At 41.3% G+C, this 23782-nt stretch overlaps 1 protein-coding gene across 3 annotated transcripts; it reads right to left on the minus strand.

The window, feature by feature from the left end:
• Positions 1-622: 622 nt before the first annotated feature.
• Positions 623-14617, minus strand: LOC121308214 (platelet-activating factor acetylhydrolase 2, cytoplasmic-like). Of its 3 annotated transcripts, none has more exons than XM_041240487.1 (11): positions 14440-14617; positions 13274-13411; positions 12730-12883; positions 12431-12524; positions 11390-11458; positions 10691-10826; positions 6915-7028; positions 5416-5507; positions 4764-4934; positions 3205-3353; positions 623-1212 (listed from the first exon to the last, which is right to left on the minus strand). In XM_041240487.1, exons 2-11 carry the CDS (start codon positions 13361-13363, stop codon positions 1115-1117), a joined length of 1167 nt encoding a protein of 388 aa, XP_041096421.1. In that variant the 5' UTR covers positions 13364-13411; positions 14440-14617; the 3' UTR covers positions 623-1114. The 3 variants fall into 3 exon arrangements, with proteins under 3 accessions (XP_041096421.1, XP_041096422.1, XP_041096423.1); XM_041240488.1 differs by lacking the exon at positions 14440-14617 and adding an exon at positions 14349-14433; XM_041240489.1 differs by lacking the exon at positions 4764-4934.
• Between the last annotated feature and the right edge of the window lie 9165 nt (positions 14618-23782).

Genomic DNA, 23782 nt, shown 5'->3' on the forward strand with positions numbered 1-23782 from the left:
GTATGCAAGTCTAACCTTAGTAGAGCTACTGTATCTGTGCTTGTACTCAGACGGCATACAATCCATAATGTAACTTAAACAAAATAAAATCCCATGCAATATATGAGGAGCCTTTTTTTGTTGATTTGCAGGTTTTTGCAGTATAACTTTAGAAAGAAAAAAAAAATCTGTTATCATAAAACCTGCTTTTGCTGAAGCTTATGGGCTGCTTTGGAAATTAGTTTACTTGTCCGTGCCTGTGTGCCAATTCCAAGGGTGCGCATATTCTTCTCCAGTCAATGCAAATAGAAACCACTGTGTCCATTGCAAGAGGAGTGGGCCACTTTCTACGAAATAACAGTACTGGTATGTATGTTAAAAAAGTTAAACAAACCGCACCTGTACAGACTGTTAAGAGCAGAAGATATTGTCTTCACAGAATGCCAGGATCCACTGAAGAGATCATTTCAAATCTAACAGTTACAGGAACATGCTGATGGCACGGGCTGGGCAAAGATTACTAGTTTAGACCAGAAAAGGGGTTTCCCCTTCCTTTTGAATATTTTGGACAATGATTAACCTGACCTAAATGACTAAAATTACATTTCGAATCAATAAAAGAACACAACAACCACCACACTGGTTCATTTAAAATGATATAATTTGCAACTTGAATTATGACCCTGTCGACGTATGAAGGGTGCACACATCACCCACACAGTGATCTTACAGATCAGTTTTATTCTGCAGGTTGTACAATGACTGTCGCGGGTCTGTGGGTTTAACTCTTAGTCAGCCACTCATGTCCTATCAGGTGCCACAGACTCACACAGTTCAACGGGGAGGAAGCTTGTGTCCCTGAAGCTACACTAAATACCGTCTTTCTTTCTTTGCATGGAAAGCCAGATGATGTGGCAAACATTCACCAAAGAACTGTGTTCCATTGTAAATCTGAGCAGGACTGATCTCAAGACTGTGGCATCCTTTCACTGCAAATTCTGTGTGTCTTCATGAGGTGGAGGGAGGGCGCTGACTCGCCACACAGAAACAAGGGCTGCCTGTGATGCAGACAGGCTGGGGACTGTCCTTTCAAGTGCGACCAATGGGAACGGGGAATCACAAGAATCACAATCCCTCATAGGCTGCTCAGGCAGGAAGGGGCATTAGGAATGACATCATCATCCCCTTTGCCTTCAACCAGGGCATCCCACCGGTCAAAGTCGGCTTCCAGATCTGAAAAGGGGAGAAGAGTGAACAGAGTCACAGTTCGGTTACAAAACAGTACTGGGAAAGACCTACCTGAAACGTCTGTCATTGAACTGAAGTTTCTTTTAGTATTTCTGTATCAGAATGCCACTGGTATTATCCAAGGCTGTAGAATCCTGGTTGCTGGCCCTTTTATTTTTATTTTTTTTTACTACTTGTAGCAGGGAGGTAGCCCTGCTGGTGCACTGTTGTGTGTCAACAAGTAGAGAACAACCAACAAAAGACTGCAACAAACAAAAAGGCACGGAGACCAATGAAGAGGTTTAAACAAAAACAAGACAAACACTTTACATACCCTGTGATTCCAGGCAGGCCGCTTACAGTGAAGCATGGCTTCACAAAACTCCCCTAAAGACCAACAGAACGCCAATACACACCAGCCTAACACCATTATGCTGAGAATAACTGTAAAAAACTATTTGTGAAGGTACCTACCCTGTAATAAGATTGAACTGTTTGTATTTGTTTTTGCAGAGCAATGCATGTAAACGCATGGTGATTTTGCAGCTTGCCATGCTTTCGCTAAGCATTTATTTTGTGCATGCTTTATACCACTCTTGCCTGAGCTTTTACTGTGGTATAACGCGGTAAACTTTTACAAGCTTCATGCAAAATAAACAATTCTGCACATTCTTCCACCCTTATCTCAGACACCTCCTAGCCTACCTCACACCCCCTGATAAGATTACTCTAATAGTGAATGTACTGATATCCGTATCTACGTCCTTCTCGTTTGTGCATTTGCACTCAGGCAGCTCCACTCAGTCTGTTTTTAGCTCCGTGGCTGAGGCACAGTTTCCATGTGCAATTCATTTCCAGTAGCCCAGGCGGTGCTTCACCTCTTAACTGTGATCCTGTCTCCGCCATGCTGCTCTGATATAACGTGACATTTTAAGGGCTGCCAAGCCAAGTGAGTTACATAAATCATCATGTTTTCAACCATACAAGAGTATGATGCGTGTTAGTGACATGTGGGGTGAACATAAACGGGACATGTGTATGCATTAACCCACTGTGCCATCTAGCACCCTCCAACAAGTACTGAGACACAAGGGACAAGCAATATTCATAAACCACCACACCAGTTCAACACTAGAGCCATCAGCAACAGGAGACTGTAAAAAGCCATGACCTAAATCCTCTGTATGCGTATGGGAAAATGAAAGTCTGACAGACAGACAGCTGCCGTCATATAGCCCAGCATTCTAATACTCTCACTAACTTGTGCTAAAGGATGTCTTAACCAATCACAACTGTCTCCAGATACAGTAGTGTGAAAATGTATTCGAACCTCAAGACGTATCATTGATATCCTTTATATACCTGCCAGCATGAAGACCTCTGGGTGTGAGAATTTCACTTTTCAGTCAGTAAACGGTGATATAGAAACAATAGGCACTCCTGTGTGAAAATGTCAGACCACTTTATACTGCAATTAGACATCTTAAACTTCTGAAAAGTAATTTTAATTTGCGGCTATGTGTTCTTTTTCTCTTACTATTTTTTTAATTAATTGCACGTGTGACCTATTAAACTCATCAATTAATTCAGATAATTACTAATGTGCCTGTTGCCTGACAATTTTCCAGGATTTTCATTTCCAGTGCTTTGATTTCATACGCACAAAACAAATCAGAAGTACAGAAGCAATGGGGAGTTCTAATAAATGTGCGCACGACTGTATGTGTAAAAATATAAGTGTGGATGGATGAACAGATAGATTGCCTCCATACACAACAATAACTTGTGTTGAAGAAAGCCCTCAGCAAGTTTCATCAAAACTGGAAAAGTAATTCTCTAGATACACTTTGAAATGTTTGTCACTGAATTTATGAAGTTTAAGAGTTCTGGATGACATGTAAAAATGTAACACTATCGTACAGAAGTATAATTTAAAGCACAAGCAGCCTGTAGAGACCATCTCACACAAGTGATCTGGATCGCAATCGCAGTCCTTACCCAGGTGTCTGTGCAGGAACGCTAGCGCCGCCCTGGTGGTGATCTCCAGGGCCTTCTCGGCCTCTAGCCTGCCCCTGGTCTCGATAAATCTGCTCAGCAGCGCCCCCGTCAGGAATGCAAAGTCAGTGTGGTTCTTATGCACCGTCCCGCTGGTGAAGGGGACAGGGAAAAGGGCAAAAGGTTAGACCCCAGTTCGCTAGGACATTTATATTTTTAGGAAAGTCAACTGACAAAACTTAATTTTTTTTCATTTAGGACTTTGTAACAAAGGACCCCTATTTAAATGATAAATAAACCATGATATTTGCAGAGTGTCACTATAACAATTGTCAGGGGCAGCTTTATATACTATATGTTCATATACTCTACTATTTTGTATTTCATGATGCATTTGCACAGTAATTCATTAGTTCATCATGGTGTACAGTACGATATTTGCTGTGCTGCATCATGGTTTTAACAATGCTTTACTGCAGCTTCACTCTTTGATGAGCTATGCCTGCATTAGCTGTGCTTTCAGTACACTGTCACTGCAGTATGCTGAACTCAGCAATCCTAATACTGTGCCACAAACATCACTCAAACTAACCATGTGCTTTCACACTGGGTTCTACAGGCTTTTACTGGAAAACTATCTGCTTCTTACTATGCTGTGTAGGGGCATTGGGTTCAGTCGTGCAATCTGGATATATTTATTTCCTTTGTTTAAATAATGCTGTTTTTCAATTTGTACTGCACGTGGCAATCCCTAAAAGCCTATCAAAGTGTAATAAAGCACAGTGAAAAGACAGGCATTGTAAAGCATATTCTAAATAGGGCAAACCATGCTAACTGCATATTATAACTGCAAATGTTTTAATGTACATTTCTACAGAACTGGAGTCACAATATTCTTATCAGGTAGCAACTTTAACTTCAATGAAGTAATAAACCACCCAGCTGCCAGCGTCTGTGTCACTGAAAACTCTCGTGTGATAATGAAGAGGAACAGGAAGCTGTGCCTGCGTCTGCCACTGGTACAGTCCTCTGCAATAGAAGCAGCTGGCAATGTTCATGTGATGAATGCGGTACCACGCAAGGTCACCCGGAACTATTAAAACATTCAGTAATGCTTAATCAGAAATACTAAAATAAACCAATTCAATGACAAACGTTTCGTGGAATTCTTTTTAAGATTCAACGGAAAACTAGTACAAAGTTTGTTAGTATTTCTGAATGCCAGTCAAGGTTACCAGTGCAGAAACCCATTTATTGGGATAAAATGAAAATCTAAAACATTCCGCCCAGGTATTCTGCACTGGTATTACAGTGGTAACATCTGATCATGTTTCAAACTCTTTCTCTGCTCCAGGGATATGGCCACAGCTGGCACGCTGACTCCTCAACCCACCCAGCTGCTGAATGCTGTCTGCAGGGTACAGACCTTTCACTGTTTGGCTTCATTTTCCTATTGCTGGTTGTAGACGAAAAGCTCGAATTTTAGAGAGTTTTGGCATTGAAATGCGTTAAAGAAATTGCTCTGTAGCTCGGACATTCTAGGTGAACTTAGAGAAGCCTACAGCACTGTGATGATCCGGCTGGGGCTGCAGGCTGCCAGCAGGCGGCTCATCTTGCCCACGCTGTCTGTGGTCTGGAAGCTCTCGGTGTTGATGAAGAAGACTGGCCGCCTCACCTGGGGGTACAGCTCATTCTCGATGGGGAACATCCAGGCATCCAGAGCGACGGCACACCTGCGCAAAGCAGACAGGGAGCAGGGAGAGAGGGGTCAGGCACCCGCACACCTGCACAGAGCAGACAGGGAGCAGGGAGAGAGGGATCAGACACCTGCACAGAGCAGACAGGGAACAGGAGAGAGGGGTCAGACACCTGCACAAAGCAGACAGGGAGCAGGGAGAGAGGGATCAGACACCTGCACACCTGCACAGAGCAGACAGGGAGCAGGGAGAGAGGGATCAGACACCTGCACACCTGCACAGAGCAGACAGGGAGCAGGGAAAGAGAGGGGTCAGACACCTGCACACCTGCACAGAGCAGACAGGGAGCAGGGAGAGAGGGGTCAGACACCTGCACAACAGGGACGAAACTCGGAGACCCAAAGTGAATGGCACATTCTCTGAGTATTCAACGTATTCACTGGTTAGCCTAGGTCATGGGAGGCTGTGAGCAGAGACAGTCTGCACTACAGCATTAAGGGAGGAGCTGGAGACTCACCTGAACCGGGTATCCTTGACAAGGGCTACCAGAGAGGTGGCTCCCCCGAACGAGTGTCCCATCACCCCCACCTGCTGCAGATCCATGCAGTCCTGAGAGAGGCGCACACACACACACAGACAAGCCATCAAACACACAGGAGAGCAAAGAACTCACCCAACAAAACCTAACAGGACAGCTCCAGCTGGAGGGGACCAACATGGGGACTCACCCTCTAAACAATCACCGAGGTCCTGGCGTTACTTTTTAATTGGAAACGAGGTTAAAAATGATAATAATGGTATCTGTCTAACCGTACTGCTGTAAACTTGCACAGTAATTCAGCAGTATTTTTTCCATGGTTATATTATGCATTTACCATAGCTTACCATGATTTATTATCCCCCTCTGGCTTTACCATGCTTTATTACACTTTCCTAAGCTTTCTATGATGGGAAACATTCATAAGGGCTGGTCATACCCACAAAAAAAGTGATCAAAATCAGCATTTTCCTCCCTTCTGACTCTGCCACCATGAGAGGGTCACGAGTTTCACAGCTCCTGCCCTGCCACTGTGATCTCAGTCACATGCTGCTGACAGAGCAACCATCAACCACAAAGAGAGGAAACGCCTCCCCAGGGTTTGGTGCACTTCAGCAGGAATGACCGTTATTGAGGATGTGTTGGGAAACAGTGTCTACCAACTGATCCACTGATCCCAACTTCCATCAGCAGGAAAGGGCGGGGCGGGGCGGGCGGGGCGGGGGGGGGCGGGGCATACCTAACCTATGAATTACATTTCAAATCAATATAAGAAAGAAAAACACAACATTGGTTAATTTAAAATGATTTAATTTGACCCTTTAATTAAGAACCAATAATGAATGGAGTGTACATACAATCATGCTGATAGTGACTAACTTCAGTTTTTTACAGTACCCACACAGTGATCTTGTACAGTGACTATCGCGGGTCTGACCCAAGAAAAGCAGGTCACTTGGCTTGTCTGCATTCACTGTCGACCAGGCAGGCTGTTAAAGGAGACCAGTGCCCAGTTTCTTATGCTATGTTGGCAGCATTTTCCATCTTTCAGTCACTACAATGGATTGGAGACCGTTGAAAACTGGCACCCACATTATTTTAGGTTGTAGGTTCATGTAATTACATATCACTTTAAAACTGTAATATCATCATCTTAATAATATCACTAAACCTTGACTATTTAACTTAAATAAATGGCAATTCGCTATACCACCTAATCAAGAAAAGTGCAATATACAGCCTAGTGTTTCTAAAGCAGTGATTGCTGCTCAGACTCTCTCTCTATATATATTCTTAACAGCACAGCGTATCTCATCAGTCAGGCATCATTGTTAATATTGGATGCATCTCAATTTCTTTCAGGTGTCTTTAAGTAAAGATCACTTTAATACAGGTTGTGAAGTGGGTGTGGCCGCCCAATTTAACAGAGAGCAAGGTGATTGGAACGCCCTGTATAGAAACAAGCCCCTGCCCTATACCTTGAGGCTGGCCATGTCGAAGCGACACTGCAGGGTATCAGGGATGCTCTTCCCACTGTTAATGTCACTCAGGAGGTCCAGGGCCCGCACACACTCCTCCACTCGCTGGTGAACCTGCCAATCAATCAATCAGGCAGTCCTTTACTTGAGCAGGTACAGCCATGTGCACATGCAGTAGAACACTTCAACATTTGTCATTTATATCCTTCATATCCAAACACGCATGAAAACCTCAAGGTGTGAGAATTTCAATTTCCGCTCAGTAATCATAGAAACTTCTGGCACTCCTGTGTGAAAATGTCAGACCACTTTGTGCTTTAATCAGGCATCTTAAACAACTTTTAAACAGACTCATGCATTTTACCATGTGTGGCCATGTGTTCCTTTTCTCTCACTACTTTAAATGAATTGCATGTGTGACCAATTAAAGTCATCAATTAAATTATGCAATCACTAACTGGTCTATGTTGTAAATGTTTGAAGATTTTTAATCACAGTGGTTTGATTTCTTATGCACAACAAATCAAAGCTACAGAAGCAATGGGGAGTTCTAACACATCAGGTCACAGGCTGCCCAGATTCATCCCTGAATGGGCTGCTGATGACAGCAAGCACTGCTGGCAGAGTAGCCACTGTATCAGGGGGCACATAATCCCAGGGCTCAAGGTCCAGAACCATCGGGTCTTTGTTCCACCTGTACTCTAAACCATTTCTCTGAACCATCTTGACCTCCTGCCAGGTCTGAATCACTTAGTTATTTAATGATACCTATAAAACCTGGAGGAGTGGATCCAGAGGAGTGGATCTGTGCAGCCTGCACTGAATCACTGAATCATTCCACAGTCTCACTCCAGTCCCAGCATGCTATTCTGATCCTAACGATGCCGAGCCGGGACACTTTCATAGGTCACATCCTTCAAATGACTTTCATATTTGTATTTCACTGTCCTCTTTTTATATTATTTCCAAGCATTCTGACTGCTTCTTATTGCAAGAACTCAAATACTGTTTTAAAGTCCATTAACCCTTTCAGGACCAAGCGTTTTTCAGTGGGATGTGCCCCCTGGTCCAGGTGTTTTTTGGCTGTCGTTGACTCTTACTATAAAAATTCACTAAAAATCAGTTTTTTACAGGAGCATCTTGGAAACGTTGTCCTTTTTTTCAGAACACTCTGGGGAACATTATAAAGTATTTAAGACAATATTTTTTTATTATATATTCTGCTTCGAGATACATGTATAAAAATGTGTTATTCTATAACCCAAGGGACCTTACAATACTTCCTGAAAATACTGACGTTTGGGCAGATTACAAGACATTGTTTTACCTGTGTGATTGCCATGATATGATACACGTTTATTCTCAGGATAGTTATAAACAATATAGGACACTAGGCTTGATTTATTTTCTCAAAATAAATATTTATAAATAAAATAATAGTTATTCATTCCACTTGTTTCTTTAAATTTATAAATGCTGTAAAATGATATATTAAAACACGAGACAGAATAAATGTTCTAACATAATATCAAATATTCCCCTTTTTCTATTTGCTCTAAACAAGTTCCTGTGATTTGTTTCTGCTTTTGTCTCCGCTTGGCTGTGTAAACTGTGTCCACCCTTTAGACACTAATTGTCCCTCTCAGTGATGTCACACACAAAAAAAACTATCACGAAGTGAATGTCAACCCCTCCCCTATCCATTCATATGCGTTTCAAGACTGTACTGCCAAGTATGGCGGCCCTGCAAGTCATCAAGACAAAATGTTGTTTTTATCATGTTTACATGATCGCAGTCCAAGAAGTCCACTTCAGTATGACCGTGTTAACATGACCCCAGTCCTTACAGGGCTAAAGACTTTCATTGTCGACATACCATATAACACAAGACAGATCAGCTGTGTACAAATAGTTGTATGAGCCAGCGCCATCTAGTGCCGGTGGGCTGTACAAGTAGTGCGTTTTGTCAGCAATACAAAAGCAACCTGATTTACTAGATTGCACTGCCTCTCAAACCAAAGCAGGCACTTTGCTTATATAGCCTGGGGTACATGTGCCTGTGGTGAATCTGGCAACTAGAACCAAGCAGCGCCTTCGCACCGAATAGATCAAACAATGACTTTCCATACAGTTTCAAAATTGAGATTTAAATGTGTATTTAAAACTTCATGCCAACAAGAACAATAAAACAAACTATACAGCAGTGTCAGTATATTGAGAAACACTGTCTTTGTCATTGCTGATGTCAGCATGCTGTCATTATAACTGCAACTGTCAGCAATGATTACCATGGCTAGAGACGACTAATCCAGGCAATCACAACGTGACCTGATCAGAGGAAGCCTGGCTAATGTCAAATTTCACAAGTGGAAACAGTGGAACGAGATGAACGCGTTGCACTGGAGCTTTACCAAATGCACAGTTTCAGCACTCCTACTTTCAGAATCACTGAACTATCTAACTATCTAGTACAGGATTACGATGTGGAGAATCATTAATCCAAGCTCTTGAGTGCGTAACAAGATGCCTCTGAGCCCGCGCTCGTGAGCGCCACAGTAAATCGTTCAATTTCAAAAGCCCACACCGCATATTCTTTTCAGAACCAAAGTCCTATTAACTGATTTACAACAGATAGCGTAATTCTATTAAAACACTACCATTGTTTGCCCTGTGTCTCTTCTGAGACAGCAACTAACTACCTGCCAAACTGAAGAAAAAACATGATGAAACAACCATGACGAATGACGGTGCACGCACAGGTCACCATACTGCAGCACAGCGCTGCCTCTTTACTATCACGACACATCCCAAAACTGTGAATACTGAGAATGAAGGCACATAAGCAGTAAAATACACTACTTGCACAATTACTGTCTGAACTGAAGGTGAATTAACCAAATTATATGAATCGTGAGAGCGCTAGACACAAGCTCATTTCTGATCAAATTTGCTAATTAATATGCTGGAATAGATTCTTTTAAAAAAAAAGAAAATGTTACATAGAACTTATTATAATGCATTCAGCTTTTGTAGACTTTTAGCAAAGAGCTTTCTAAACACGCTGTTGTCTCAAAACCCACAAAAACGTATCGGTCTTGTCAATTTTACATTTTGGCTGTCAGATAGAATATGGTTACAAGTGGAGATTGTGTTTGTTGATCAGCTGTGCTGTGTGCTGAGAAACAGACTGACCCACTGGGATCCACTGTGCTGAAGGATAAACACACTAGGGTCTGTGACAGGGTTACTGTACCTGTTAGAGATACAGTCTCTTTCCGTTTGACACATGTCTGTGTAAGAAGTAAACTTGGGTTATTATTATTATGGTAATCACTTTACTTTTCATAAGCATCGGTTCAAATCACCCTTTTCCCTTTCTTAATCCGTATAACTGTACAGACTAATCTCAAATACATAAAAACAGCAATATTCTTACTTTTTGTTGCATTATTAATAAACCATGTAACCAGGAAAAGAAAACAACTTTCTTAGCCCCTCTGTTCTTGTCTGTCTGAAGCCCTGTTTCTGTTATTTGAAGGTCATATGACCACTCCCAATTATGCAGCAAACAAAGGGGAAATGTTTGCTATGACACATCTTTGCAATTATTTGTAAATAAGTACATTTCCTTGTTGTTTCCTGTTATTAACTAGCATCACTACAATATTAAAATATTATGGCCGGCATATTTTGTTTTGTGATATTTTTCTGTTTTAAAAATGCACTGTTATTTGTTTATTTTAGTTAAATTACAGGCTCCCACTAGGGGGCAGTACCTGGCAGTTCCGCAGTTTGAATTCCTTCTCTCCCTGCTCCAGTCTGCGGTAATAAACCCACTCCTCGTGCAGGGTGCCGTGGGGAGACTCTGGGGGTCCCTTCTGGTAATGGTAGGTGGCACAGGCTGACTGGTCTCTGAAAGCCGGGACACACAAACCAGTTACCCCTTCATCCATCCCTTCGTTACAATTACACAGCAACACCAAACAATTATTAAGGCAATTACCATTAAAACAAGTCAATTAACAAAAAAAAAAACTTTCCATGTAAGACTGAACCCTTAAAGTTTATTTAAAAAAAAAAAAAAAAAAAAACACACATCTGGCTAATACTGAATATGCGATCCAAGAGCGTTCATGGAGCACTGTAGTTATTCCACGTTATGAGGACAGTGAAATAGCCACTACAGCTGTGAAGAGTTAATAAAAAGATTATAAGCACAAAACTATGATTGTGAATGCATCTGTGCAAAACATGCTGCTATCAAGGAAACATTCTGTATTGCCTGATAGTGTCAATTATTATTATTATTTCTTTCTTAGCAGACGCTAAGGGCGAGGGTTTGAATGAATGCGTGAGATTCTAAAATTATCAGCATCGAACACGGAAAAAAGATACATAGTGACTATACAAGATTAAGAACTCATTCGATGTGAGCACTGGGATATTTCAGACCTGTGCCAAGTTTGAATTCTTACCTGTGCTCCACTGCAGCCACCAGGAAGCCGTGTGAAGCCATCGCCAGACACACTGCAGAGTACAGAGTTCTACAACACAAGAGGAGGTGTGAGAACCAACTCACTGAGACTGCAAGTCAATCAGAACCCTCCCTCCTTCATTCACAGCTCTCCGGAAGCTACCAAAGAGCCCACAATGGAATGGTTTCTGTTCTGCAAATCAGACATCAAACAAATGCAGGCATTTCTGAAAGTAGAAATCAGGATTGTTTGTTTACTGTACGACACTCTGGTCAGGGGTTAGCTTGTAAAAAAAAAGGTGCTGGATGGTATAATGAGGTTTTTTTTTTTTTTCTAGACCTAATGTACCGATCTGGATTTACAGCAGCTCCAGTACATGCTTCAAGTTCTCATTTGCTCGCGGATCAGGGTTTGGCGCCTTATTGCTGGTGTTGGTGGCTGTATGCCATCCTTTGCCTAGCCTTGTTTAACGTGATCTTCAGGTTTAAACAATACCAGTGGCGGGTCAATTAATCAGACGAACAGGAGCGACGACACTGTTATTAAAAATGCTAGTTTTTTGGCTTTTCCCTGTTGGGCTGTACAAATACCAGTAATCGTAAAATATATCATGACACTTTCATCATTAAACTCACAGAACGAAAGTGTTTTTATTGTAGATGATATGTACTTAGAGAGTACACCTGGGATCCGGTGAGATCTGGCACAAATGAAGCCTTGACTGCAGGTGTTAATAATTGAAACATTAGCCAAGTGTTAAATGTTGTAAGCGTAAGGCTAAGACCTTTGACATTGCAGTAAATTTACAGTAAAAGCCAGTTTACTTCTTAGTCAGCATTTCTTCACTGTCTTTTACAACTAAATGCTGTAAACAGAGCCTTACACACCCATGCAAACCTGCACAACAACATAAAGACAAAGCAGGATTTTTTTGACCAGGATGTAAAAGTTCCAAAACCAAATGTACATATTCAGGTTTGATGTCGGATTTTCCTCGCGGTACGGATTTGAATAGGGAATCAGACTCCTCCCTTCACTTACCGGAAAGCTCCCAGGCCGTGGGAGAAGATGATGAGCGGGAATCTGCGTCCGGGAATCAGAGGAGCGTTCCAGCTGACAGGCACCCGGAACGATCCTGCGAGGGACAAACAGGGTGCAAGTTTAACAGACTACCTGAAAGTAATGCATGCAAAGTTAAGATACATAAGATGTGTTTACGTGTTTCTTTCAAAACAGCGCCGTGACTTATATAGTGGATGTTAGTGCATGACAGGTACAATTTATTTAATTGATGCAACAGCTGTAAGCAAGCCCTCACTTTGACTAGCGCCCCCTCTCACCGAATACAAGGTTCAGCAGGGGGACACACCATCTCTTGTTGAGGCTCATGTAGTCTGCCAGCCCCACAACATACTCAGACTTGGGGATCCACAGGGGCTGCTCCTCCACGCCCTCTTCTGGCTTGCAGGGGTAGTACAGGCGGAAAAAACTCCCCTGAAATCCAAACAGAGCATCGTTAGACGTGACTGGAGGTGCAGTGCCTGTAACACGGTTTCAAAATCAGTAGTTTTACTTACTTAGCCTGTTCGCTGCCAAGCTGAATTTACACGGTTCGATAAGTAGTGGCATGTACCTGTCTGATAACGACTGCTGTACTCAGAACATCAAGACACTCCTTTAGCTTCAGAATTTACATTAGGTATCAATTATGAAATGGTTTTTATTAGCTATAGCCCATTTAAATTATTGAGATAACCCTAAGGAACAATAATCTGTTTGTCAATAAAGTGATGAGAAGACCAGTTTTAGGCACACTGGACACTAGAGGTGCCCTGTTGGTGGTGGGTGTCACCGAGGGTCCCAGGACGGCCCTGGCTGTTGTACCTCTCTGGTGTGGTCTGCCATGACGTCAGTGCAGCCCACTTGATGGGGTCCTGAACCCGGGGGCAGCCCCAGAGACTGCCCTACGCCCATGGTGAGAGTACACTTCGGCTCTGCTTTCACAAAGTAGGTACTTTAAGGCTGAAAACAAACAGTACAAGAAATAAAAAACACTTGTTAAGCCAAAAATGGCTTTGGATTAAGTGTCATCATTTATGAACAAGACCCTTTATTTTTGGTTTTTATTTTATATAAAAGGGTAAGAATTTCAGTTACACACACATCTATCTATGGCAGATAGATGTTCAGAAAGATACGTCGCATAATTTACTGGATGCATACCTACCAATGGGTCGGCAGTTGAGTCAAAGTTCATAAAGAGTCACACACTTTTTTGTAAATATTTCATTTTGATATTTTCAGTTAGACTCATCAAATGCTTAGACTAATGCGTGCATCTTTTTTGAAGTAGCTAAAGCTAAATGCTCGTCGCACGTTGATGTATTTACTGGCATACCTTTAAAATGAACAATTAAAAAAAAAAACATGTTGATTAGACAACATTGGGGGGGTTAGCCATTTCAAAATGAGCGGCGGTGCAACACCCGTGCCTAACACTGTATACTGCTGATGTACTGCTCACCGCCTAAGGAGCAAATCCTAACATTTCTTCAGGGAAATAGTCTTAGCTGACATCAAACTTCGTGTTAAAATCCAACAGAGAAAGGTCCCCTTAATCGTTACTAACAATGATGGAGCAGTTCGAAATGTTAAGGACGTGGAGACTTTCTTGTTTTAGCAATTTATCGGTGTTTTGAAACCACCTGTATTAATTCTTCTCGTAAAGACATATATTGCAGGGTCTGATGCATCACACACATCGATAAACTGCAGTAAAACGTCCCTTAAGAAGAACTTTTAGGCCTGACACATTAATGACTATGAGACCCCAGTACGATCAACCACTTCGTTTAAAGTGTAATAAAATCATGTCAGAAAGGATTCAGAAAATAAAACACAACCGATGCATTCACTGAGCTCGCTGACCCGAGCTGATGCGTGGTGACGTGTTACTTACATAAAACTGACAGCAGACAGCAAAGTTTTCTTTTTGATGTCGAGCTCAGTCGTATGTAAAAATTAAAAGTCTAGATGTTGCAATTACTTACCGTTTAAGTTACTGATCAAAAGATTCTGATTCAAATAGCTCTCACTGAAGTTCAATGCAGCCAAAATAAACAAACCCTTCGTCGGTTTCGCTGGCTGTGTTTACAAATCCACAATACAACTACACGCGTATTAGTACTAAGTGCGTGTAAAACTTACACCAGCGAAATGACTGTACTCTGTCACGTCATACTCAACATGACCTTGAGGGGGGTTATGGGACCTGTAGTTAAACAACAAGGCAAGCGTTGCGGAATTCAACTGGGGAAATAACTACTCAGAACTACAACTCCCAGCAGCGTTGGGGACGTCGGCCACACTTAAATCAGGAAACTCTTTAAAAAAAAAAACACACACACAGACCTTAATAGGTTATCTGTCACAAGTATAGATTCAATAAAACATTCGGCCACTGACTTTTAATTCAATGTATCACTTGAATCTAAAATGTTGTTTTTTATTTTATTGAAATATAATAACCAATGAAAAGGCCAATACAATAAACAAAGCTTTTTTGAGTTTTTTTCCCACCGGCTGTAGATATGATAATCCCTTAGATTTTCTACTGGTTCCAGTTATAGTGACCACCCGTCCCTAATTGGACGGACAGTCCCGAAATGTAAAGATCAAGTCCAGGTCCCGGACTGAATATGCAATCAAACACTTTAGCGCCACAGCAAAGACCGTCTATAGATAGAAGATCTTTGGCCACACTCACAGCTTATCTGTTTGGAGAAAAACACCCGCCCATGCCGCATCATTTTGCAATACTTTACACAGCCCCAGACTGATTGACATACTGGACAGCCAATTTAAGACATAAAAACTATATAGTTCCACTATCATGTGACTTTTTACACACTCAGATCACATGTTCCTCCACAGCCTGACACTGGTCTGCTTTGGCGACAGAGTACATTTTAGTTTAAGTGTTTTCTTTGTTAAACGTTGAAGCGACACTCATAGTGATACGCCGGTAAAGGATGTTGTTAAGAAGCATTCAAAGTTGATCAAGTGATATTTAATTTTGAAATGCAGTTATTAAATTTTTTTACGATTGCTTTTGACTCATTTTTCAATACAGAGACCCAATGTGCACAACTCTTAACACATAATGATACACTGTCAAATGATAACACTTAAGAGTTTTTAACTATTTGATCACCTGTTAACAACTGGGGGTCATAATTGCAAATCGCTTTCTCTTTGTGAGAATGCAAGGCAGCGTAATTGATAATTAGTTCATCACTAAAGCTTTGAGTTTTCTATTACTATAGTTTTGTTTTTGTTTTTTTTCCAACAGCAGTATTCGTTATTGTTATGTAAGACTCGTTTATGTTATTGTGTTTCAAAGATTAAAAAGAAAATGTTCAAACAAAGTTTCCGATGTTTTGGACACATTATTTGCTTTTGGTGTCTTTATTGTCGCATGGCTGACTCCACTGCATTCATTTTGCAATGTATACAGGATTTTGATCATATACATCTACATGATATTTGATGCAATTGTGTAGAATATCACTGAATGCTTACTGTATATTATTTAGAATATGTTTTATTCTGTGGGTTGCTATGGTAGCATAGCTTTAATGATTAAACTTCAGTGATCACAGCATCTGATGTTTTGGTGCAATGGTTTGCTTTTGCATGATGTATTTATCTCATTTGACACAGTAGAATTTATTTTGCACTCTGCATGGGATTTTGACCCAAAATTAGCAGTTCAGCATCTTGTGTTAAGAGTTATGCATATTGGAACAATGTATTGAAAAATGAGTCAAAGCAATTGTAAAAAAACTGTAAATGTACAGTATAAAATGTGTAAATATTGGTTGATGAGACTGCGCTTGTGATGAGATGCTATCGTGATTGGTTGATGAGACTGCACTTGTGATGAGATGCTGTCGTGATTGGTTGATGAGACTGCGCGTGTGCTGAGATGCTGTTGTGATTGGTTGATGAGACTGCGCGTGTGCTGAGATGCTGTTGTGATTGGTTGATGAGACTGCACTTGTGATGAGGTGCTGTCGTGATTGGTTGATGAGACTCCCCTTGTGATGAGATGCTGTATTGATTGGTTGATGTGACTGACACTTGTGATGAGATGCTGTCGTGATTGGTTGATGAGACTGCGCGTGTGCTGAGATGCTGTTGTGATTGGTTGATGAGACTGCACTTGTGATGAGGTGCTGTCGTGATTGGTTGATGAGACTCCCCTTGTGATGAGATGCTGTATTGATTGGTTGATGTGACTGACACTTGTGATGAGATGCTGTCGTGATTGGTTGATGAGACTGCGCGTGTGCTGAGATGCTGTTGTGATTGGTTGATGAGACTGCACTTGTGATGAGGTGCTGTCGTGATTGGTTGATGAGACTCCCCTTGTGATGAGATGCTGTATTGATTGGTTGATGTGACTGACACTTGTGATGAGATGCTGTCGTGATTGGTTGATGAGACTGCGCGTGTGCTGAGATGCTGTTGTGATTGGTTGATGAGACTGCGCGTGTGCTGAGATGCTGTTGTGATTGGTTGATGAGACTGCACTTGTGATGAGGTGCTGTCGTGATTGGTTGATGAGACTCCCCTTGTGATGAGATGCTGTATTGATTGGTTGATGTGACTGACACTTGTGATGAGATGCTGTCGTGATTGGTTGATTTTTTTTTTTTATTAACAATGACTGTTCTCGAGAATATTTATTTAAATATTTCTCCACTAAACAAACAAAAAAAAAAAAAAAAAAAAAAAAAAAAAAAACAAAACAAAAAGAAAAACAACAACTCAAACTCCCAGAAGCTAGATGCACTGACTCATGAGAACTAATCACTGCTTTCAATGGCGACTCAGTTCCATCGTGCGACTTTAGGAAATTGTCCGAAAGCACAGCATTGAAGTAGCTGCAAGTAGCGTTCTCTAGCAGCTTCACAAATTACAAAATAAAATCAACCTTTACCATAATGTGTGCGTTTTTCACAGAGGACATTTCAAAACCAAATAAATTATAGAAATATAATATAGTTATGCTTTATTGGAATTGTTAGCACTATGTACTTTAATCTAACAAACAGCATCAACTCTTCAAACCTGTTATAACTGTTATCTCATACAATACCAAATACAAGTTGTCTCTTTGATCCCACACTGTGACTCCCCCATAGATAAGTAACACAGTTTAATATCTGTGATTAAGGGTGCTCAGGTCAGCACACAGGTAGCAGCCGTAGCGTAGCAAGCCTGTTTCAATGAGAAGCTGCACCAACCCTATCATGAAATCGCGGGTAAAAAGAAAGCAGCGCTCCGAGGAATGCGAGCTCCATGTGGAAGAGGCTGTCTTGCACGCTGCAAGGTGTGGAGCCCGAACTTGCCGAGGCTGTAAACTTCTGTACCTTGACTGAGTTCCCTGGGGAGAGCAGAAAGAGGGTGGGGATCGGCACAGTGATCTGATAGCATAGATTCTGTCACATATATATTAAAGAGCATGGAGATAACCAAAGACTTACAGTAAATATGACCTAGTATGTATTGCCATCACTCACTGACAGTGTGATGTCACAGCAATTTCACTGTTCAGTATTCAGCAAGCTTGACGCTACACATTACTGAGTAGGGCCAGTCATGCAGCCATTTCATTGGCTGTCTGCCATGTTTGGCTCCGTGTTGTAATCCATATCTTTGTCACTGCATTAAGTCTAGTTGGAGTCACTGGATTAACTGGTTTCACTGGAGTCTCTGTTAGTTTTGTTTGTTTTTGGATTGGGGGGTCTCCCATGGCTCCTGTCACCCCCTCACCCAGCACAGAGACCCCAACGAGGAAGCACAGCAGCACACCTCTCATTTCCATTCCTGTCACCATTGCAGTGCCTCTAAACCCCGCTTTCTGTCTGCACCCCAGCTGCAGTGACTGTGCCCATGGCAACGGTTGTCATGAGATCATTCTTTATGACATCATTCTGGTAAAATCAAGCCAATTTTTTTTTTAACATATATATGTTTTTAAAAGGACAGATTTTGAATACAGTAGTATTTTTTTCATAACATTTATAAGCAATGAAACTTATAAACATGATGTGGAAGTTATGAGTGTCTTCTCTAACGGTATTTCAATACATATGACAATAAATCATACACACCAGGCTTATCCAGTCTATTCAAATGGACTCCCATATAGTATCTTTCAAACCTGTATCTTTATAATTGTGATGATCTTTGTCATAAGGTGAGTGGTTCTCCCAGGTCAGGTAATATTGGTCAATTATTAATTATTATTAACTGTTAAAGCTAGATGTCTAATATTCCCTTCTAAGAAAAAAATGTGGTGATCTGTTTTTGTACTATCAGTAACTATGGATATTATTGTTTTAATAAATATAATTAAATTGTTAACATTTACCATTGTTCAAGACTTGTCATTGATATTTTATTAAATTCATATTAAATAACTATTGACTACTAATGTAAGGCTTAGGATAATTGATATACCTATAAATATAAATAACAACAACCCTACACTGGAATTGTTAGCACTATGCACTTTAATAAACATCATCAACTCTTCAAATCTGTTCGAGCTATTATCTCTTTCAACAATACTAAATAAAGCTCTCTCTAGCAGACTAGCACTCTCTAGCACACTAGCCCTACCATGAAATCGTGGGTAAAAAAAAAAGCAGCACTCCGAGGAGGGCGAGCTCCACGTGGAAGAGGCTGTCCTGCACTTTGCAAGGTGTGGAGCCAGAACTCGCCTGCTCTTGGCTGGCCACCATGTTGAAATCGTCCAATCCTTCTCCGGTCGCTGAGGCTACAAACTTCTGCACCTCCTGGACTACAGTGGTGTTCTCTGGGAGAGCAGAGAGAGGACAGGGATCGGTACAGAGCTCTGACAACACAGATTCTTCCATCTATTAATGAGCACGGAGATAACCAAAGAATAGAATATAGTGCCTTTATTGGGCTCACGTATTCCATTGCACATGGAGTGGTAAAGGTGTACTTGATTGGACCACAGTTTCAATCTCAATTCAAACCAGGAAAACTATGTAATAGAAAAATAGAATCCAGTACTGAATCCAGCTTCACTCCTCTGCTTTTTATTTCTGCTTCGGATCTGTGTTGTAATACATAACTAGGGCTTTTTTTTTTTTTTTTTTTTTTTTATGAATTTCATTTTTCGTTGTTTTCAGTGTTTATTTGAATATTGCTCCTGCACATGTATTCATAGTTAATCTAGAGCTGCTGCTGCATTTTTTAACATGCAGGGGTGCTTTGTTAATTTAGTTTGTCAGTTAGTTTATTAACGTCAGTTTGTCTGTTACTTTATTATTACAGTTTATCAACGTACACTTGCCTATTGCTTTTCACTTACTCAGTTAATTTCATATGTTGATGCACGTGCATCATGACAAGTAATGCATATTTATTTATTTATTGATTCATATTATGTCTAGTGGCTAACTCCATCTTAGAGAATAGTTTGTCTAAGAGAACAAGGGTGTTCTCTTAGCCAGAGACTACTGTACAAGTCAGGAAGGAGGGGCATTGCCCAGCTACACTGGATATATATATATATATATATATATATATATATATATATATATATATATATATATATATATATATATATATATATATATATATATATATTGGCTGTACACTGATTTCATTTTTGTTGTATCTGTGGTGTTTTATCGGTTTTTCTTGGTTAAAAGCCTTTTACATAACCTGTCATATCTTTGCCATTGTCCCTTGGGCTATGTAGTGCACATGCTGTGGCTTATCTCTCCGATGTAGAATTACATTTTGGTGCTGGGACTGAACAAGGCATGAGGACACAATTTAAAAGGGGGAGGGGGGGCTGTTGTGTCATTTGCAATTTTTATTGCATTATACAGTTGCTATGGGCTTGTTCTGTGCTAGTGCCAAAATTCAGCACTCTACATTGGCTAGATAAACCGCAACATGTGTTCATAGACCCCAAGTCATGCGACTTTATGCAAGCCCTGTATAGGACCTTACTTTGTACATGAATCTTGGTTTATAAAATTGGAGTTGGCTCTTATTACCTGCTGGATTCACTGGATTCACTGATTTCACTGGATTCTCTGTTAGTTTTGCTTGTTTTTGGATCTGGGGGTCTCTCATGCCCCCTGTCACCCCCTCACCCAGCACAAAGACCCCAACGAGGAAGCACAGCCGCACACCTCTCATTTCCATTCCTGTCACCATTGCAGTGCCTCTGAACCCCGCTTTCTGTCTACACCCCAGCTGCAGTGACTGTGGCCATGGCAACGGTCATTATGAGATCATTCTTTATGACATCATTCTAGTAAAAATCAAGCCATTAAAAAAACAAAAAAACAAAAACAATTTTTTTTTTTTTTTTTTTTAAATCTTGTGGTCAGTTGCTGACAGCATTACTGTAACAGGAGATATTCATAACTTTAAAACACTGAATCATATATTCTAATGTAAAACCTAAAAGAAACCAATACACATCCAAATACAGGTCCCAGTAAAATACATACTGTGTTTCTTTTATTAATTAGACATTGCTTGTTTCTGACAGCTTTGTACTTTTAAACACACAAAGCCAGGCACTTGCAGTAGTTTCAAACTATAATTTATTGAAGGTTTCTAGCTATTTTACAGGATGTTACAGATTTTTATTCTTTTATTGCACACATTTCCTATACATGGTGCAGAATCTGTGAAGGATCATGGTGCAGTAAAGTAGGATTTGTGCACTGCAGTCAGCACTGTAACATTATTGTGATCAGATTGCTGGAAGAATAAAAATCCAGGCGAATGCAGGAAGGAGTATTCTTTAATCAGGTGCATTTATTCACGTTCTGTTCCTGCAGGGCTCAACCCCTGAGCAGGTGGAGAGCAGCTAAAAGCCACAAATACAAAACCTCTTTTTCTTCCTTTTCTTTTTATTGCGTTTCGCACGGTTGCCGGACTCTGCGTCTTGATCCCCGGGAGGTTCTTGCTTCTCCGGCTCGTTGACCCCTTCCTCGTTGACCTCGTTGACCCCTGGCTCATTGACCTTGTTGACCACTGGCTCATTGACCCATTGCTTGTTGTCCTGGTTGACCCCTGGCTCATTGACCTCATTGACCCCTTGCTTATTGTCTTCATTGACCCCTTGTTCGTTGACCTCGTTGACCCCTTGCTTGTTGACCCCTGGCTCATTAACCTTGTTGACCCTCGGATCAGCAGTCCTTGGTTGTAGCGGAGTCTGTATTTCCATCTCCGTTGTGGGATCATTTTGCTGGGTTTGATCCTCAGGCTCGGCAGTGACTGTTGAAGCTTTCTCCAGTTCGGTTTGCGTTTCAGAGTGTGTGAGCTGTAGCGGATCAGTGTTGGGAGGTGGGGGCCTCGGTGGCTCAAACCTCACTGTTTCAGTCATGGGCATTAGATCTAAAATGATGTAGCCATCATCTCGCTGCCCTGTGTCCTGACAATGCTGTCGACTCATCTGTTTCAAGACCACACAGCGGATATAGTCCATTAGCTGCCTCTTTGAATGTTTTCTACCTTCACACAACTCAGCCCACAAATCCTCATTTTCCTCCTCCACCTCCACATCATCCCACGGCATGGCGGCTGCCCCTTGAGCACTGATTCCACTTGGCGTACCCCTTGTTTTACTCAGCGGCCGTTGAGACCTCTGAATTGAACCACTGCTCACCACAGCGTGCCGCTTATTAATCATTTTCAAGCACTGAACGGTGTTCGCAGGATCCAGCCTGGGCACGTTTCCAGGTGCTTTGCTTTTAGTCTGGGGTTTTGAACCTCCTTTGGGTTTGGCCCCCCCTTCCTCCTGCCCCTGTGGAACCTTATCTTCATTGTCTTTATATTTCCTCCAGATCTCGCTTATAGGCACCAGTTCTAAAACGACTGCGCCTTCGTCTCGCGCTCTATCCTGTCTTTCCCTAACTGCATTGCACACGTCACATTTCTTACAGCTCTCTCCCTCTGTAGCAGACTCCTCCTTCATTGTCGTATTCTACCCTTCCTAAATGATTTTTTTTTTTAAATCCAAACATCAGTATTTAATAAAAAAAAAAAAAAAAATCTTTTTGCTTCTGTTTATATTCTAGCTAAACCAGAGCTTACACAAGGCTGCCTGCATCTCCCTTCACACTCCAGCCACTACCTTAATAAAACAGCTGGGGAGATGGTGGTCGTGATGTCATACCATTATGACTAAGGGATGATGTCATAGCTCAGTGATAGGGTCGTAGGATGGCAAATGTATGTGGGAATGTCACCAGGAGTACAGTGGACCAAGGCTGAATGATGAGGTTTGTTGAGGTGCTGCATGTGCTAATATCACCCATACACAGACGCTCACAGTCCTACAACTCTATTTCATACTGCTTTATTGTTAATATACATTAAACAAAATCCAACTGTATTTGTTTTCTATTCCTGACAAACCTGTATTTACTCCATTGCGGTTTTCATTGAGAAGCGCTGTAGCTATGGCATAGCTCAGGGAGAAGGGGTGGAGCCAGCAGAATGACGAGTTTTGAATTGATTTGATCAGAATTCTGAAGTATGAATGGGACCTTTGTTGATTTTCTTGGTCCTCTAATCTCCACCTATACCTTCTTCATTTTTGTACACTGCAGTTATACCTCCTTTCACACTTTACTGCAAACTGACCACCTATGACTAACATTTCAGTGCCTCAAGAGAATAACCCAATTTCCTGATCATGTGGATCCAGAAGCAGCCACCTTTGTCATCAAGCTTGTGAAATCTAGCTGTGCCAGTCAGATCAGCCAACCACATTGACTTCATTAGAGGTGTTTGAAAGAAGACACAAGTACAAGATGGTTCCAAATCAACCAATACAAACCGTGACAGCAGAAGATACAGGTCTGAGCAATCTACTGTTTTAAACTGCAGGAAGAAAGTGATGAAGCAGACAATGCTATCCAGAAAAAAGTGCCACAACTTGATCAAGATAGTACAGATTTAAAAGCTTGGAAACGACATATGTTGCCTTATTCATGAACGGAATGCCGATGCTTTATGACGTTATGAGTATCTATATATCTATATCTATACCTACCATTATGTATTCCCACATATAGGAGCATGTTAATTTACTTTCTCCCATAAGGGCAAAGTGGATTTTCAATCTACAAGTTTAGAGGATTAGTTATTCTGCTTGGATGATTCAGATAAGGCAAAATGTACAGCAGTGAAATTGAACTTTTGCACCGCATGTGTGTTTGAACAGATTGGACACAACATAAACTCTGGCCCATTGTTCAAAGAGCACAGTCTCTCTGTCGTGTACCTCCAGTGACTTCCTCCCTCCCGGCCATGGCA

The sequence above is a fragment of the Polyodon spathula genome, unplaced genomic scaffold (genome assembly GCF_017654505.1).
Source record: "Polyodon spathula isolate WHYD16114869_AA unplaced genomic scaffold, ASM1765450v1 scaffolds_586, whole genome shotgun sequence".
NCBI classification, from domain to species: Eukaryota; Metazoa; Chordata; class Actinopteri; order Acipenseriformes; family Polyodontidae; genus Polyodon; species Polyodon spathula.

Excerpts from the sequence above, each read along its gene's own strand:
- LOC121308214 (XM_041240487.1), bottom strand. The coding sequence starts at position 13,363 with ATGGGCGTAGGGCAGTCTCTGGGGCTGCCCCCGGGTTCAGGACCCCAT. Across the intron at positions 10,827-11,389 it reads GTGGCTGCAGTGGAGCACAG|AGACCAGTCAGCCTGTGCCA; the intron begins GTAAGAATTCAA and ends CCCGGCTTTCAG. Across the intron at positions 3,354-4,763 it reads AGCCGGATCATCACAGTGCT|CGGGACGGTGCATAAGAACC; the intron begins GTAGGCTTCTCT and ends CCCCTTCACCAG.